Source organism: Aspergillus pseudonomiae (assembly GCF_009193645.1).
Source record: "Aspergillus pseudonomiae strain CBS 119388 unplaced genomic scaffold BDV37scaffold_31, whole genome shotgun sequence".
NCBI classification, from domain to species: Eukaryota; Fungi; Ascomycota; class Eurotiomycetes; order Eurotiales; family Aspergillaceae; genus Aspergillus; species Aspergillus pseudonomiae.
In genome coordinates this window covers 324719-343309 of record NW_022476023.1, presented here as the reverse complement: position 1 = coordinate 343309, position 18591 = coordinate 324719, and the positions used below count along the sequence as shown (strand labels likewise).

General features: G+C 39.1%; 3 protein-coding genes across 3 annotated transcripts; 1 reads left to right on the top strand and 2 right to left on the bottom strand.

Annotated features, from left to right (window-relative positions):
- Positions 1-550: 550 nt before the first annotated feature.
- BDV37DRAFT_271493 (uncharacterized protein) lies at positions 551-1592 on the bottom strand (the record flags this gene model as incomplete). The annotated part of the gene is made up of 4 exons (XM_032084731.1): positions 551-797; positions 856-1148; positions 1188-1221; positions 1282-1592. 4 exons carry the CDS (start codon positions 1590-1592, stop codon positions 551-553), a joined length of 885 nt encoding a protein of 294 aa, XP_031941739.1.
- Positions 1593-14122: 12530 nt separating this feature from the next.
- On the top strand, positions 14123-14916 carry BDV37DRAFT_271491 (uncharacterized protein; the record flags this gene model as incomplete). The annotated part of the gene is made up of 5 exons (XM_032084730.1): positions 14123-14195; positions 14232-14275; positions 14323-14469; positions 14551-14814; positions 14869-14916. 5 exons carry the CDS (start codon positions 14123-14125, stop codon positions 14914-14916), a joined length of 576 nt encoding a protein of 191 aa, XP_031941738.1.
- Positions 14917-15053: 137 nt separating this feature from the next.
- Positions 15054-16452, bottom strand: BDV37DRAFT_271490 (uncharacterized protein; the record flags this gene model as incomplete). The annotated part of the gene is made up of 2 exons (XM_032084729.1): positions 15054-15424; positions 15474-16452. The coding sequence occupies 2 exons, from the start codon at positions 16450-16452 to the stop codon at positions 15054-15056; spliced, it is 1350 nt and encodes a 449-aa protein (XP_031941737.1).
- Between the last annotated feature and the right edge of the window lie 2139 nt (positions 16453-18591).

Here is an 18591-nt window from a genome sequence, read left to right as displayed (position 1 = left end):
TATAAATTCGAATTAACGTATAGATACGTTAAAAATAACTATTTAAATACATATATTGAGTAATATTATAGCTTAATAGATTATCTTTTATAAATATAGAAATAGAATAGGAAAAGAAATAAAAAAGATTAATTAATATCTTGCAAATCTAAGATTACTAAATCGATTAAGAAAAGAAAATTAAAATCAATAGCTAAAGATATACACCGCTAATGGGTAGGAGTACGCACGTATAGATAGAGACGTAGATTACAGCAGAGTAAGCCAATGGGCGGGCGAGTAAATCCAGCAAGGGCTCGGTGGACCACGCACTAGGGTATAGGCTCTAACTGGCCCTGAATTATGTATGTCCTCAAGAGGGTGGACGTTGTTAAAATCCTTATATAAAGTTCGCTATTCTCGCGAAACAGAGCATGCGCTGTCTGTACTTAATTATTAGATTGGCACAGTCTTTCTACTTTATATCAGAGAAATATTGCTGTATTAAACAATATGACTATTCTTAATTGGTATATTATTTCTCCAACAGTCTTCGTACCTGGGCCTTGGATTAAGATAGGACAAAGTGATCCGGGCGCCGAGTGTACCGTGTAGAACGGCGAACCCCTTCTATGGGCGATGGACCATATGATCCTGACAACAATTCAGGTTTAACGGGGACCTGATCTGATAACCTATCCCTCCGCGGTAGATCAGGAGCGGCCGGTAATGTAGTAGACTGCGAGACCTCGCTGGCTGTATCTAAGGATGACCTTGGATATGCGGCGTGAAATCCGTCGAAACGGCGGTTTTGCCGACTAGAAAGTATGTTAGCTATATTTTGCGAAGCTACAATATTATATCTAGGTTTTATACCAATTAGGATAGTTAGAGTTAGACCGAGGGAGGCGGTGTATGAGCCAGCTTTCCATACACCGCCAGTGGAACTCTCCCATGCACTTTTCACAGTTAAGGTATACCGTGTCTTCGGAGTAACGCGCGCGGCAGATACTATATTCTATATCTGAGATGTCACGTCCCTTATAAAAAGAGCGGAATATAACGGAACCGGTATAACCAGAAGTCGTCGAGACGGTTACTACCGCTGGCCTGGTGGATAACACATGAAATGGTATCTGGTTCTCCTGAACTATGGCGACAGTGACTTGCTGGTGGGTGGTTGGTAGGTTTATTGAGTTTTTAGATACGCGGCGCTTAGCCCTCGTTGTCGGGACCCGGTCGCTCTATGTATAGCGACGTTGTAACGAGTGTGAGCGACCTGGACTTAGTATCGGTACTTACTCTGGCGAGAGGCCTAGACGCGTAAACCACCGCTCGTTTAAGGAAGTCGCCTGATCTTGATGTCGCCGCTTGTAGTAGAGGAGACCGGTAATTTCCTGCAGCTTTGAAACGAGGGATTCACTGGGAGGATACATAGATAAGATTTCCAGTCTGTGGGAGGCTATTTCACGGGATTTTTTAGACACCTTGTTCCTACATGTATCCCCATTTTTGGTGACTCCAATGCAGGTGCAGTGCCGACTAGGGTCTATAATTTCGCAGGTTCTTGATGGATCCCAGTGTCGACGAGGCGCTTCGACGGGTTGAGGCATTGTGGCTATAGACTATAGAACATGATTGAAGAGAAGCAAGAAAGGGTAGTAGGATGAAAACGGCCCTTTTTATAATTAAATTCTGCACGTAGGGTCTTCTAGTGAAGCTTGGGATAAACCGCGGCCGTATTGTGGGTGATATCAAGTATTCTGGAACTTCATGAAGATGACTAGGACTATAAATATTGTCGCTCCATTCCATCATTCGCCATTCTGCGTTTTGAAATTCTTGACCAACGCCCTTGCAGAGACCTAATATTCCATCCAGTAAAGACCTGACTAAATTAGTACTCGATCTGCTCCTATAATAGCCCTCTAGCTACTAATCTCCCTAGGAGGCCGTCTTCAGCCGTGGAATAAGGATGGACCTTGCAAGATGTATGTATAGAAGGAACATAATACTTTGGTTCTTACTTCAGCTCTTACCCTGGCCCTTGTTTAGTGGCTGCTTACTATGGATTTTGATTCCATTTTCCAAAGGAGTACAGAGTGTCCGGATACCGGTGTCACCACTTACACTCTTTGATTCTTTTAATAACCCTAACTCTAATCTAAGCTAACCTATTTTTAGATGTCTTTCGGAGTATCATTATTCCTTGTATGTATTGTAAATATACCAATATATTATAACCAGATCTTGTATATTTTACCGGTGCTTCTTCGGCGTGTGGGTCTGCTTACTAAAGACACAATTAGACAAACAACAGAGTTCTTGGTTCAGAAAGGCCGGTCCGGGCCGATGTTAAGATTCCTAGCAGATACAAAGTCACCTTTGTTATTGGCAAGACCATAGAACGTAGGTTAGTTCGCAGGCAGCTTTACTTGTTTGGGCCTATATTTGTTACCGAATAGCGCCCTGGATTAACTCTCAGTGCTGTTTAATATTGTTAGAAGCAAAGATACACTTCTAAAGATTTTCTCTTCCTATTAGCTATGATTAGTTGATTAGATTGCCATATCCTTATTATTCAACCGCGCCAGCACATTGAAGTGCGGAGTATCGATTGTGAGAATATGAAATAGAGAAAATATAATATTAGCTGGGCTTTTCCACTTTCACAATCTCCGACTTTATTTCAATTATTTTTAAAGCCCTGGTAAATAATCAAAGATACCGTTTCGAAAGCTACTGTATAAATTATTTGGAGACTAGAAAGAGAGCAAGACTAATAGCCTACCGCTACCACTATCTTGCCCATCCACTATCTAGACTACCTAGTCAATTGAGCCCTTTAAATCGCAGGACTTATGGCAGATTACCTATGATCAGCTAGGTAAAAAGAAGCAAAGGATTTTAGCGACGGTTAAAGTCACTGCGAACTCCATTGATAAGGAAAATCAAATCCGAACAGAGGACTTAATTAATAAGATTATCTATTTAATCAAAGAGCAATACGAAAAATATTAACAGAATATCAATGGAAATATTCGAATATACTCTAGAAATATTCTTAATACAGCGCTATCTTTCAAGGATATTATTAGCGCAGCTACAACCTTTAATCCTACTCAACATACAGCTAGTGCTTAGGCAATCGTGTTACTGGGATTGACAGTATGTTATATCTCCCGGTAGATGATAGAAATGGCTGACTAAATGTACGATTGGAAATATAGATGACTAAAAATCATTATAACTAACGGGATACCCTATTCGAATTATTGGATTACCTGGCAGATATTCTCACACAGTGTACCTTTATCGAGCTAAAGTTTTATCGTGAGAGCAAGTCCAGTAACCCGGAAGACTTGGAAAGTCCATTAGTCCAGCTCTATATAACAATCTTTCACTATACAGTACTAATACAGAAGGCCCGAAGTGCTAGCAAAACAAAAAAACTGCTGGACTACATCACCGCTATCACTGAGCACCCGCTCACTGAGCTTAAGATATTAGTTAAAAAGGAAAGAGAAAACCTACATAAGTAAATTAAACTCTGCGAGTATCTCCAGCGCGAAAAGGACGCAGAAAAAATCCTTTGCGAGATTGATAAACTTGCAAAATCTATAAAATAGCTTAATAAACAGTCTAGCTTCAAGAATTTATCTATTGCGGAAGGAGCATTTTTTGACTCCTTTATCAATTAATACGAGGATTTCTGCCTCCCGGAGACCAGAACGGATTTTCTTTGCCAGATCTTAGAATAGGCTGAATTAGAGGATAAATTTATATTTTGGTTGAATAGAATAGCAGAGACAGGAAAGTCCACTATTACACGGACAATCGCTCAATCTTTCCAAAAGTAAGAACTATTCGGCGCCATATTCTTTTTCAAGCAAGGCGAAACCGACCATGATAATACAAAACGCTTGATATTAACTATTATAAGATAACTAGTAACTAGGCACCGGCGACTAATACCTAATATCTTAAATACTATCAAGAATGATTTAAATATTATTTCTAAATTACTTGGTAAACAATTTAACAAACTTCTTTATCAACCTCTTATAAAGCTATATCCAAACCAATCTACTACAATTATAATTATTATTAATACCTTAAATAAATACAATGGAAAAGAGGATATAAAAGTGATATTTAACCTCTTGTTTAAATTGCAGGAAATTCAATCTATATATCTACAAATATTCCTAACTAGTAGACTTGAACTCCCAATTCACCTTAGCTTTAAGGATAACAAGAACTATCAAAACCTAATTCTTTATAAGCTACCTAAGCCAATAATTAAAAATAATATTCGCGTGTTTCTAGACTTTAAGCTTTCGGAAATCTAATATAAACACTCACTTTCCCCAAATTGGCCGGGGGATAACAATAGAGAAAAGCTAATATAGATAGCTATTCTATTATTTATCTTCGCGGTAACGGTATATCGTTTTATCAACAAAGGAATATATCTACAAAAACAGCTCCAGAAAATTCTTGAATTTCAAGCAACTACAACTATAACTCAGATAAATAAAATATATCTACCCATTCTAAATCGACTTATAGGCGATAATAAAGAGGACTCTAAGAAACTCGTACACAAATTCTATAATATTATCGGGGTTATTATTCTTCTTGCTACCCCACTTTTTATTAAATTTTTAGCCCTACTACTGAAAGTATCAGCATAGGAAATAAATAAGCTTTTGGATTATTTACATTCAATGCTCAATATACCATATAATAGAGAGGCCCCAGTGCATATCCTATACTTATCTTTTCAAGACTACCTCCTAGTTATAGAAAGCTTATTCCATATCCATAAGTAAAAGATCTATAGGAAAATAGCCTTATATTATCTCCGAGCTATAGATACTTAGTTAAAATATAATATCTATAACCTAATAAATTACAGAACACAGCACAAAAATATCGATTCTCAGGTTATTAGCCAATATCTTACACCTAATCTACAATACTCCTACCACTACTAGGTATATTATCTAAAAGAGAGTATAGATCATATATCTCAATCTAAGATTCTTACTTTTCTTAAAAAGCGGTTTCTTTACTAATTAAAGACACTAGCTTTAATTAAAAGTATATCTAATATAATAAGAATAATAGATATACTAAAGTTAAATACATAGATAAGTCTTTTTAAATTCTATAGTTAAATAGTGATTAATATATATTATAGACAAATATTAATACTAAGATTTCAAACTTTCTTTATAATACAAAAAGGTTTACTCTTTAAAATACTTATATAGCTGGTATTACTCTACTTTAACTCTATAGCTCTGGACTAATATTTATACTTGGCCAAAATATTATAAAAAAGACTTTTTTTAGCGAAGTAGTAAGGTAGATATAAAGTCTACCAGTTTTAGAGGATTCTTAGAGTCTAATCTTACAGACACTTGAGGGCTATTTAGATAGGGTCTATTTAGTGACCTTTTTACCCGATAGGTATACTCTGGTATCAGGCTCGCGTGACAGTACTATTAAGCTTTGGGATATAATAATTAGCATAGAGTACTAGACCCTCGAGGGCTATATAGATTCGGTCAATTTAGTGGTCTTCTTACCCGATAGGCGCATACTGGTATTAGACTCGTGTAATAAAATTATTAAGCCTTAGAATATAACGATTAGTATAGAGTACCAGATCTTTAAGGGCTATATAAATTCGGTTAATTCAGTAACCTTTTTACCTGATAGGTGTACACTGGTATCAAGCTCGTGTGACAAAACTATTAAACTCTGGGATATAATGACTGGCATAGAGTACCAGATCCTCAAGGGCCATATAGGTTGGGTCAATTTAATGGTCTTCTTACCCGATAGGTATATACTGGTATTAGGCTCACATGACAATACTATTAAACTCTGGGATATAATAACGGGCACAGAGCGCCAGACTTTTGAGGGCAATTCAGGTTAGGTCTATTTAATGACCTTCTCACTCGATAGGCGCACACTAGTATCAGACTCATATAATACAACTATCAAGCTCTGGGATACAACAACGGGCACAGAGCACCAGACCCTCACGGGCTATTCAGGTCCAGTCTGTTCAGTGGCCTTCTTACCCGATGGGTATACACTGGTAGCAGGCTCGCACAATAATACTATTAAGCTCTAGGATATAATAACTGGCACAGAGCGCCAGACTCTTAAAGGCCATACAGGTTGGATTAATATAGTGGCCTTCTCACCCGATAGGCGCACTCTGGTATCAGGCTTGGACGACAAAACTATTAAACTTTATAATATAATGACTGGTACAGAGCACTAGATCTTCAAGAGCTATTTAGGTCTAGTCTATTCAATAGCCTTCTTACCCGATGGGTGTACTTTAGTATCAGGCTCGTATAATAAAACTATCAAGCTCTAGAATATAACAATTGGTATAGAGTACTAGACTCTTAAGGACTATTTAAATTGGGTTAATTCAGTGATCTTCTCACCCAATAGGTGCATTCTAGTATCAGGCTCGCACGATAAAATTATTAAACTCTAGGATATAATTATTGGTATAGAGCACCAGACTCTTAAGAGCTATATAGATTAGGTTAATTTAGTGACTTTTTTACCCGATGGGTATACTCTGGTATCAGGCTCGCGCGACAAAACTATTAAGCTCTGGAATATAATAACTGGCACAGAGCACCAGATCCTCAAGGGCCGTTCAGGTTGGGTTAATTTAGTGGCCTTCTAGGATATAACAACTGGCACAGAGCACCAGACCCTCAAGGGCCATAGAGATTGGGTCGCTTCAGTGGCCTTTTTACCCGATGGATGTATTCTAGTATCAGGCTCGCGCGATAGTACTATTAAGCTCTGGGATATAATAACTAGCACAGAGCGCCAGACCCTCAAGAACTATTCAGGTTGGGACAAGGGCTATTTATATTAGGTCAATACAGTGGCCTTCTCACCCGATAGGCGCACTCTGGTATCAGGCTCGGGCGGTAGTACTATTAAACTCTGGGATATAATAATTGGCACAGAGTACCAGATTCTCAAGGGCCATATAGATTCGGTCGATTCAGTAATTTTCTTACCCGATAGGTGTACTCTAGTATTAGATTCACACGATAAAACTATTAAGCTCTAGAATATAACAACTGGTATAGAGTACTAGATCCTTAAGGGCCATTCAGATTCGGTCTAGATAGTTCTAAATAAACCTACTTCTTACTTACAGGTATACCTGTCAAATACTTGGATTTCTTTAGAAGGCGAGAATTTACTATGGCTCCCTACTGAATATTATTTATTTTATTCTTATGCGGTCAAAGACACTACAATTATATTAGGATATAATAATGGGCGGGTCTGTATAATAGGATTTCATATCGTAGACTAGTATTATCTAAGTCTCTTCTTTTCTATTATCTTTATAAAAGGAGAGTCTGGGATAGCTCGGAATTATATATAATTTTTTACCTTTATAAATAAGACCTATGTAGTGTTTTGTAGGTAATTTTGTAGATATAGCTAATTTACTACTTACTCTTATTCCAGATATTTCTAAGCCAAGGGATAAAAGCCGAAATTACTGGGATATATATTATATGTAATATTATATATTAGTACAGGACGTAGTACTAGTCGGGAGAATTATTATTCTATTCTATTCCAAATACAGCCTAGCTTAGTTTCATACTAGGGTTATTGAAACAATCAAAGAGTGTAAGTGGTGACACCGGTTTCCGGACGCCCTGTACGAACCGATATATCTGGAGAAGGGGAACCGAATATCAAACCCATCACCATCTGCTATTGAGTTGTGGTTGTGACTGTTATTTATGCGCCGAGCGGGAACTAGTCTCGGCCCGATGGCGATCCCGCCCGCAGGGGTAGCCGAACCCCACCCCACAAACACGCAAGAAACACCAATTTTCACCCAAGAGATTTTTCAACCAAGAATCCCCTTGACAAGAAAGCGCCGCAGACAGGGTCAAGATATAGAAGAAAATAAGCCGATTTCGAACCCTAAATTCGCGACTTGCGGAGAGAATAATGGGCGGGTAATAAATCAAGATATTCGACAATTTTTTACTAGCTTCAAGAAGGTACTTGCCTACTAAATAGAGATTATCGAGGTAGTAAGAGCAGAGATCTAGGAATTGAAAGTAGAATATCAGCTCCTGCGAATATAGAATGTAGAGTTATGAAAGGAGATTTAAGCTTTTTGAACCAAAACTAAAATATAATAGTCGAACGCACTCCTAACAAAGTCCTGGGCTGCAGTAGTAACCGGTAACCCTTTACCAGACCTTAAAATAACTGTCCCACGCCCCCGAAAGGAGCCGAACTGTGTTAGAATCAGTACCGCGCTAACTCTCGACGCGGAAGTTAATAATAATCGCTTTTTAAGATACTTATCAACTGAGGCGGCAAACATATATATTAGAATAGCCCTTCTGAATGCGGAATCTATTAAAGAAGTGCAGGTAATCGATATCGGCTTTATAAAAATAGGATATGTTATTCGATTCCGAGATACTTAATCCGCCGAGATAGCCCGGAATAATATCGAATAGTTAGAAGAACTGGGAAATAATATTAAAATAGTAAAACCTTGGTTCGGTATTGTAGTCTACCGAGTCCCTATAAAAGACTTTAATTTGGAAGAGAATAAAAAACGAGGGATAGAGAAAATTATAATAGAAAACGATTTTATTAAAAAAAAAGTCTAGATTAAAAATATTGTATGGCTAAAGAAGAGAGACCTATCTTTGGGTAAGTTTGCCTTGATAGGGATCTAGTTTGACTCTCTGGAGGTAGTTAAAAGGATTATTAATAATAGACTGCTAGTAGGGTAGAGATTTATTAGAAGTGTCGAACCCTATAGGGTTGAATAGAAAAGATGTCGCTGTTGCTAATAATTTAGCTATCTAGCTTAGTTATATAAAGAGCGAGTGAAATGTGGCTACTGTGCAAGAGAGCACGACCAACGCCACTGCTTTCTAGAAATAAAATCTAGATGCTTAGACTGTAATAGAGAATACCTAATAGAAGACTGGTTATGCTAAACACCCCTTAATCCTAGATTATCCTAATAATATCAAACCTTCGTATCTTACAGTTAAATATTATGAAATCGAGGCCAGGAATAGAGACCCTTATTAATAACCACTAGAGTCAAAATCTTGATATACTCCTAATCCAGGAATTACCAACGATTGCTTACTAGACCTATATTAACCACAGTGCATGGCGACTCTACTGATTAACCTATACTAAGGAACCAGTCCAGTTCCGCAGCTTACTTTATATGAACCGAAGAATCTTAATGTCCTTACACCGCCAAATCCACTGTAATTATCCAGATATGGTAGCTATTAAAATCTGGACCCCGGAGCTATAATATCTGGTATTTTCTATCTATATTCTACTAATTGTATTATATGACACGTTTGAGGTTAACAGCGCTTAACAGATTCTAGAAGTAATTTAAACAAGTATTTAACAGTATACTGAAGGAAACCACTGTATAACTAAATTTATCTTAGCCAATGATCTCAACCGCTACCACCTAGCATAGAGCCACTGGCTAGTACACTACCGTCTCGCACAACACGCAGAAGAGTTAATTGACTTTTTCCAAACCCACGAGCTACAATAGTGCCTAGCCTTAGGCCAGCCGACTTTCTGATCTCTCAGTGATCCTGGAAAGGCCTTAGTCCTAGATCTCACTTTTATAAATGATCTAGCAAGGCTGATTAGATACCATCTTTATCACAATTACTATAGGTTAGATTACTGTAGGATATACTCATAATGGGACCTATACCTAGAATATAGTATAAAATTGAAATCAAAAAAAGTATATAACTGCGCTGACTGGTCTAAAGTAGGTTAGAGTATACTCTCTTTAATTAATCTATAACTAGAAATCCTGTTATAGTAGGATCTAAACCACGCGGTGCAAAATCTGATTTAAATAATTACTACTGTTCTTGACCAGTATGTCCCAGTCTAAAGGCTATTCTTATACTTTAAAAGATGGTTTACTGCAGAATTTAAAATCCAGCAGATCGAGGTTAATTAAAGCTGCTGGAGGTGGTAGGATGGATGCGCTAACCTAGGGCCTAATAACCTAATAATGAAAACCCTTTTTAAAGAAACGCGACGCAAAAGACAAGAATAGACAAGGGCTATTAAAAAGGTAAAGGCTGGTCACTGGAAAGAATTTCTCGACAAAGCCAGCGAAAGCCATCTTTGGAAGGCAGCCACCTACATGCGCCCCCGAGATGCCTACATAAACATCCCATCACTTAAGATTGGCACGGAGGAAGTGACAAGTAACCAGCAAAAGGCAGAGATACTCTTGAAAATCTTCTTCCCAAAGATAGTAAATCCTGAAAAAGAAGAAATAGCGACTGCCGTAGACAAAATATTATAGAAATTAATTACGGAACTGGAAGTTTATCGATCGCTTAAGGTTGCCAAGGGAACCACTGTATCTGGGAAAGATAGAATCCCTATACTTGTATAGAAATACTTATAGATATATTTGAAGAAAACTATTATTACTATCTTTACAAAATTTATGGATCTAAATCACTACTCTATTCAATAGAAAAGCGCGTAGATTATAGTACTGCGAAAGCTAGGTAAATTGGATTATGTAGTATTAAGAATCTACCGACCTATCTTACTTTTAAATATTTTAGGGAAGATCTTAGAAGTAGTTATAGCCCGAAGGCTGTTTTATTAGATGGAGAGATTTGATCTACTATCGAATATATAATTTAAGAGTAGACCAGGGCGCAATACTGAACAAGCGCTTCTAATATTTATAAACGCAATTGACTGGGTATGGGTACGATCTAGAGTTGTTATATTAATTGCCTTTGATTTAAAGGGTGTATTTAATAGGGTTAACAAGATTAGTCTCGATACTCGTCTATGGGTGAAAAATATTCTATTGAAAGCCTGAAAATGGATCTATAGCTTTATAGAAAACCGAAAAACCTGTGTTATATTTAACGACTTCGAGACTGAAATTCTACTACTAGAAAATATTGGGCTTGTATAAGGATCACCACTCTCGCCGATTCTTTTTAATTTTTCTAACTTAGATTTGGTAGATCAACCAGTTAATAGTAATAGTAGAGTATCTACCTTTATCGATAACTACTTCTGATGGCGAACCAATTTATTGGCCGAAGAGAATATTAAAAAGATCTAGAAAAAAGATATTCTATAGATTAAGTAATAGGTACGATGAACGGGCGTGTCCTTCGTGGTGGAGAAGACTAAACTAATTTATTTAATCTAACGTAAGAAAGTATATAGTATAGGGTAAATTTTTATAAATGGCTAGCTTATTAAACCAGCCAACACAGCCAAGCTTCTAGGAGTGATCTTTAATAAAGAGATGCGGTGGAATAAGTATATATAATAAGTAGTTAAAAGAGTAACTAAGATTAATATAACTTTAGGAGGGCTTCGACATCTCTGGCTAGAGTAGATATATTAACTCTACTAGGTATATATAATATTAGTTATAGACTATATATCTATAGTCTAGTATAACTTACTTCGAGACAAAATATATCTTAGACTGCTGGAGACTGTTCAAAGAATAGCTCTTATCTAGATTCTCTTTGCCTTCTAAATAGTATTAATAGTGATACTGGAAGCTAAATTCTATATACTATCTATTTATCTATGGCTTAAGTAATGGGTGTAAATAATAGCCGCTCGTTTCAGTACTTTGCTAGAAAACTATCTAGTTTATAGAGTTATAATTTGAGCTAAGGAACGCAGCGTATACATTGTAATAGGTATACGATTCTTTTTGGCCGAAACTATTTAAATAATAGATCTCCGCCGTCTATAGACTTTGGAAACTATCGATCCTAGGCTACTAGTACCGTGGTGGACTCAACCCTTTACTATAATTAAAATTGAACTGGATTAAGAGAAAGCTAAAGAGTAAGCTTTAGCTAAATGGAAATCTAATAATATTATAGTTTTCTTGGATATATTAAGGTAACGCAATTACCTGGGAGTAGCTACAGTCGCTTTGGACTAATACTAGAATATTATAGTATTATAATAGATAAGTATTAGATTAATAGAATATTAGTCTGTATATACAGCGGAGCTTATAGTAATATTCTATACTATTAATCTAGTATATTAAATAGCTTAACAAAAGTTGACTAGTATAAATACCTATTAATTAGCTATAATACTAAGCGATAGTATATCTACACTTTAAGCGATCGCGAACACCTAAAATAGATTAGGACAGCGAATCATTCTAGCTATTTAATAAGTAGTGGGAGAGATCCAGGTGTAAAATATTCCGGTTTACCTTTAATAGGTCCCAGGACACTGCGACGAACCCGGGAATAATATAGTAAACTACCTAGCGAAGGAAGCTGTTAGTGTAGAGAAATAATACCCCTTTTAATATCTTCTATTCTGAGAAAGGGATTTTATTCGACAAAAGATTATCAAGTAATGGGAATAAAAATAGAAGATTTCCAAGAAAGATAGTTATCTCCACTAGATTAATAAAGTATTATCCTTAATCCACGCTCGATAGCTATACGGCTCGCTTCGACGGAACCGAGTCTATTTATTTATATAACTAAGAACCGGCTACTTGTAGCTAGCGCTATACTATAAATTACTTCGATTCTAGAAAGATAATATATATGTATGCGGGGCTAAAGAAATAGTAATCTATATACTAATCGACTGCCCAGAGCTGCGGTAACCTTGCTAGGAATTATGGAAAAAGATCAGAATTGTATTTAATAGTATCTCGACGATATTGGGAAGAACCTAATAAGGTAAGCTAAGTTAATCTACGCAAGATACTAGTATTATAAATGCGGTATTAGATTTTATAAAGATATCTTAGAGATTTCGAAGCTGCGTACCACGAGAGTCGCAGAATAGAACCCTAAATAGTGGCTAATACAGGCCTTGACAAGACTCTAAGTTCGTCAAAAAAGTAATAGTTCACTGTAAATAGATAAGATAGATAAATAGCTATAGTTGGATCCTGCATATCGCCGTAGGCGAGGGGTCAGCGTATGAATACACACACACACACACCCTGTACGAACCAGCCTCTTTCGACTAATAGAATCGAGTCGGGTGCACTCGGCCGAATGCCGCTATGCTAGTCTGAGGAAGTTATTTCTCAGCTAAATTATAAAAAGAGTACTCTTCTAGAATCGCGTTCCATGGGACACGCACCCCTTGGCCTCATGCAGAATTCTTCCAATCGGTCCATTGTGCCTGGTGTAGATGTAGTCGTGGGAGCTTTTCGGGGCCACCTCGCCTTGGGTATCGGCTGGTTGTTGGAAATCCACGACATCGACCAATCCCAACTTGGGAATAAGGACGCACTAGGGCCATCAGGAGGAGACACTACTATAAGACCAACAGGCTCCCTTACATAGCCCTTGGTCTTCATGTGAGGAAGGAGCAGCATAATAAAAAAAAAGAGGTTCGCAGTTACAGGGCTTCCGGATACTGGTGTCACCAGTTGCACTCTTCGCTTGTTTCTGCAACCCCAAAGTGTAGCCACGCTAGGCCTAACTTGGAACTAGTTGAAAAAAAAATGGTTTGTGGGGATATGCTAGTGTACTATAATGACACGTAATACATACGATGGCACTTGATGGCATGTCTAATGACATGGAAACATCTGAACTAAAATGAGTGATCGTGGAAGCAGAGAGATTTCTAAAGAGTCCCAATTGTATATGTATATAAACTACCTCTAGACCTCAAACTTCCTAGTCTATTCTTTGAGAGGCAATTTGAAATAGACAGGACTTGAAGAGGTTCTGAATTCATCAAGAAAGTGATGGTTCACGATCAAAGTGTGCATATGTATGTCTATAGGGAGTCAGGATAATGGATCCCTGAATGTCGCCTAGGGCGAGGGGCCAGCGTATGAATAGTAATCCTTGACAATTACACTTCTATGCCATTGTTTTCAAGGATCCGTGGTTGAGATCCCGGCCAGAAGATGCGGGGTAGATTTCGGCCAGATAGTTCTTCCTCTATTACGCTCGTTCTTAGTTCCTCACATAAATTTGTTCGTCATCAGGGAGCCAGGCAGCTCGCTGATGTCGACCACACCTCAATGGATTCTTCAAACGACGATGCGCCCCAGCGATCATGGCTCGCTGGACGTTGTCCCTGCCAATATACGGATTGTTAGAGAAATAGATTGTTCTGATGCGTCTTCACAGTGTTTGAAATAGAACTCGAAGGGCGGAAATGTGCTTTGAAACTTGTAAGTAGGTGAGGCTACTAGCTCTTTACTTGTTACTGACGACTTAGTTTCACGACAACGGGGATCCAGGATTTACCGAGAATGGTCTAGACCTTAATCGGTTCTGCTGCGAACTAAACGCCTATATGAATCTTCGGGAACACGGTGTCTGCGAGCGGGGATTCGTCCCATATTTCTACGGCCACGTTGATCAAGTCGACCCTACCGCATTCTACACAGCTTTTCAACATTTCGCGCACGATAATTATCACCCTAGAGCAATTCTACTTGAATAGCTTCCGAATGCCGAAAGTTTGAATTGCGAGAGCTATTCTGAGGCCTGTTATCACCAAGCAATAGAGGGCATGAAGCAGATCCACGCTGCTTACGTTCACCACCGAGATATATACCCCAAAAACATACTCGTTATTCCTGGCGACGAAGAGCGGATGGTATGGGTCGACTCCGATGTCGCTATTATCTTTACGACTGCAGGGCCAGATGGACAGCGGTTGAGTGAAATTGAAGATACGTATGTTGCTGAGTTTGGGGAATTTTTGGTTTGTCCAGCTCTGGCTCTTGTCATCTGAAGGAAACTAATCTTCATTGTCTAGCGAGAAGACCAAAGACAAGGGCTCTGTACTAATACCAGGTTGTATTAGTACATGTCGCTTTCGTCTCCATCATTGCATTTGCAAATATCTCTGCTACATCAACCAGCGACTGACTAGACAGGAAGACCCTTGTTTCGGTAGGCGACAAACTATCAATGACAGAATAAAGTTTAGTAGTTTTTTAACTACACATTGATGGAATCATTCAGGTCAAGGCCTTCAATAGTATCTTCCAACACGCCAAGAAGCAGTTTGAATGTAGAATGATCACAATTGTGTTGGTAACTGTGATAATACGAAAATGGGCCGTACCATACCGGCGATCTGAACGATAACACTTTTTGCACGAGGGATCTGTAGCTCAAATCCGGGAAAGGAGCTACAGGCCTCAGCGAGAGCAAAGCATTCAAATGCATTTCTTTTGTCAGTGCCCCGTACATGATTGAGCTGCATTCGAAGCTACACCCTTTACTGCCGTTTTGGAGTTCATCGCGCGTTTCTTCAAGTTGAGAAATCAGGCCAGCGATCGCTCCCTGTCTTTTATCATTCATCGATCCTGCTTTCAATTAGTAGTCAAGCGTATCTGAGGATTCAAGCGCCCATACTAATGATTTTCTCGGGGATTGGGAGCCCGAGATTATCAATCCAGCCATTACTTAAAGACATGGCACTTGAGGTGGCTTCTTTGAAGTTAGCGGGGCGGTGGAAATACCAGGCAACCCATAACCAGAGAATCAAGTCCCTAGAATACGTTGCGGGAGTAATATCGTCTAGAGCGTTGATCCATGTATCTGCGAAAAAGACTACAGCCTCCCTGCAGTCGTAGTAGTCGGCTAAAACAGCGACTTTCGCGAGCATCTCAAGCGTCAGTTTACGCGGTATTTGATGGGACTGACAATGTATAATGCGAAGCATAATTAAGAGCGCGTCGACATCCCAGCTATCCGCAGTGATTTCAACCGAGCCTTTTCGTAGATATGTAATGCTTTCTTTCCACCCACCAGTGATTATTTTCTTGAAGACTGAGGAGGAGAGGATCAAATGTTTCGCCGATACTTGGATGCGGAAGCAGTTTTCCACCTGTTTAGTAACCCCAATTTCGGCAGGTCCTTCTGCGGGTTCGTCAACTGGTTTATCAGCGGGTTCTTCAGCGGGTTCTTCAGCGGGTTCTTCAGCGGGTTCTTCAGCGGGTTCTTCAGCGGGTTCTTCAGCGGGTTCTTCAGGGGATGCTTCAGGGGGTGCTTCAGGGGGTGCTTCAGGGGGTGCTTCGGCTGCGGGCCATCCAGGAGCAGACTCTTCAAATGACGGCTGAATAGGTTCGGATGGAATATGAACAGCACACCGCCCAGAATTAGACACTTTCTTCTTTTTCTTCTTCTTCTTTTTGAGCGTTTTAATCGGCTCATTTCTCAAAGCTTCTATCCCTTCCGCCGAGTTCTGGATTTCATCGCTTGGGCCGGGAAAGGTATACGCAAGATTGTCGCTGGTCAGAGCTCCACTTAGTTCTGCAAAAGGGGCATTTGGATTGTGTAGAACTATTATAACTTCGCCGTCTGGGTCGATAACGTGAGTCGCTCGGTCCATGATGGTTGTTCGTTGCGGGATCTCACCATTGGAAACTCTCTTGTTTGGTACGTAGTAGAAGCATTGAAGTGGGGGGTGAAGGAAGATAAATCTAATGATAGTCCTGCTGATTATCATGTGTTTTTACAAGTGAGATAGATGTGGCAGCCTATGATTGGCATTGGTGATGAGAGCCTCGCAGATACAATGTGGTCACTGATGCATTCATGCCCAACCAAATGCGGGTCGTGGTTAGCATTAATTGGCTTGATAATATGTGCTCTTACCAGTGCTCATAACAGTTACGTTGGATAAAGGAATGTTGAACTACAGTCGGTCTCGAAATCGCTCTGACTTTCTCACATATAACAATTTTTTTCTAGCCCCACTACCAAGACCTTGGCTTGAAATTTATATTTATCCAGTGAAGGCGGATATACCTATTTTTAATAGGGAAGTTACGGCTGCCCTTATTATCGGTAATTAGGGAATTATAGCTCTTAAACTAATTTCTTGGCAGTGGGGCTAAGAAACAACTGTCATGTGTTTGAAGGTCAGACTGATTTCGAGAATCACTGTACTTATATTGAATCTACGACCAAGTCAGAAGTTCCCATTTAGACTGTGACTGATAGGGAAGCATCAGAAAACCCCTCTAGATGCCTGAGATGATAGTACATCCACGTTAGAATTACTATTAATATAGCATCATCGTCTCGCAGCTTTAGTATCCATAGTTTCCCCTCGGCTTCTTCTATGTTAGAGAAGCTGAGATCTTGAATAATATCTCTTCCATAGAAGGAATATTATGTACAAGGTTTCCCTTTGAAAGTAGAAAGAAGCTTTCCAATATCCTCTCTCGAGATAACGAGCATAGGTGTTTCCCATAGTTCCTGAACGTTTTATAGGGTAGGCAGATAAGCTTCACGCAAATTATTAATGTTCAGCGTTATTCCAGACGTAAAGCGAATCTCGTCGCATGACGGAATATAAATATACTTATGTAGAGAACTTTTGAAGAGCTCCCAAGTTAATATATCCCCTCTGCCACCTATAAGACAAAGCGTCATATATAATTCTCCACATATCTCTTGTTTATTCTGGGATTCAAGCTGGTTGAGTCGAGAGCCAATCAATACCAGTCTAGCGTTACCTTCATCTATCACTTTGTTAAGCCATTGATCGTTTTTGAAGATGGTAGACCAGAGTAATATCTATTATCTGTCTTTTTTCCGCGGGTTGAGTCCCAAGCTAAATAGGAAACGATTTCGAAATAGAGCTGGAGTAAAAAATAAGATACGATCAACCAGTTCTCTCAGAAATCTCATAATAGTAGAAGTTTGGACAAAGGTTTTGAATAAAGAGTACAGAAAAGAGAACAGGAGAGGCAAAGTGAGATAGAAATAAGATTTATATACTCCCAGTAAGTGGTCGGGATTACCTTTCAAAGCGCGTGTTTCGTTACACAGAAAGTAAAAACTTAATACACGCAGGCTAAAAAGGATATTATCCCTGGGAAAGGAAATCAACCAGATTCGATTTAGCGATACTCCATGCAATCGAGATCGTCTAGGACATCTTCCCCGGATAAAAAGAAGAATACAGAGCATACGAGCAGTCTTGATAAGCGATTCTTATTCCATCGTTCGTGGTATCCCGGCCATTTCCATCGTTGGAAGCTGCCAGGCTGCTTAGAGACTCTACCAACAACTAGGGGAATTCTAGATAATTCGGTGCAAACTGAGCAAATGTCACGACAGGCTGTCTTTGGCAATCTGGTACAGTAGATGATGATGATGATGATTTCATTTACCCTGTCCCCTCGCGAACGATATGCAGGATACAACAACTATATATATCCGAGTATGTACATGTAGAGTCTTCCACTTCCTGAAAACGAACTTAGAGCCTCGTCACGGCCTGTCGTGGCCTAATTGCCGCTCCTGTTATTAGGCTGCCCTCGTGGCGCGCGACTGCGAAACCGTTGTGACGCCTCGGCGAAGTCCAGCACGGCGTTGACCGTTTTGGCCCGCGAGATGCTGTCTGGATTACCTTTCTTACCTTGGTTTGAGCCTCCCAGCAGACTCGATATGCTATTGAACGCGTCCCCGACTTCTCTCCTTAATTTTTTCCGCAGCCCTTTTAGTCTCGGGCAGTCTA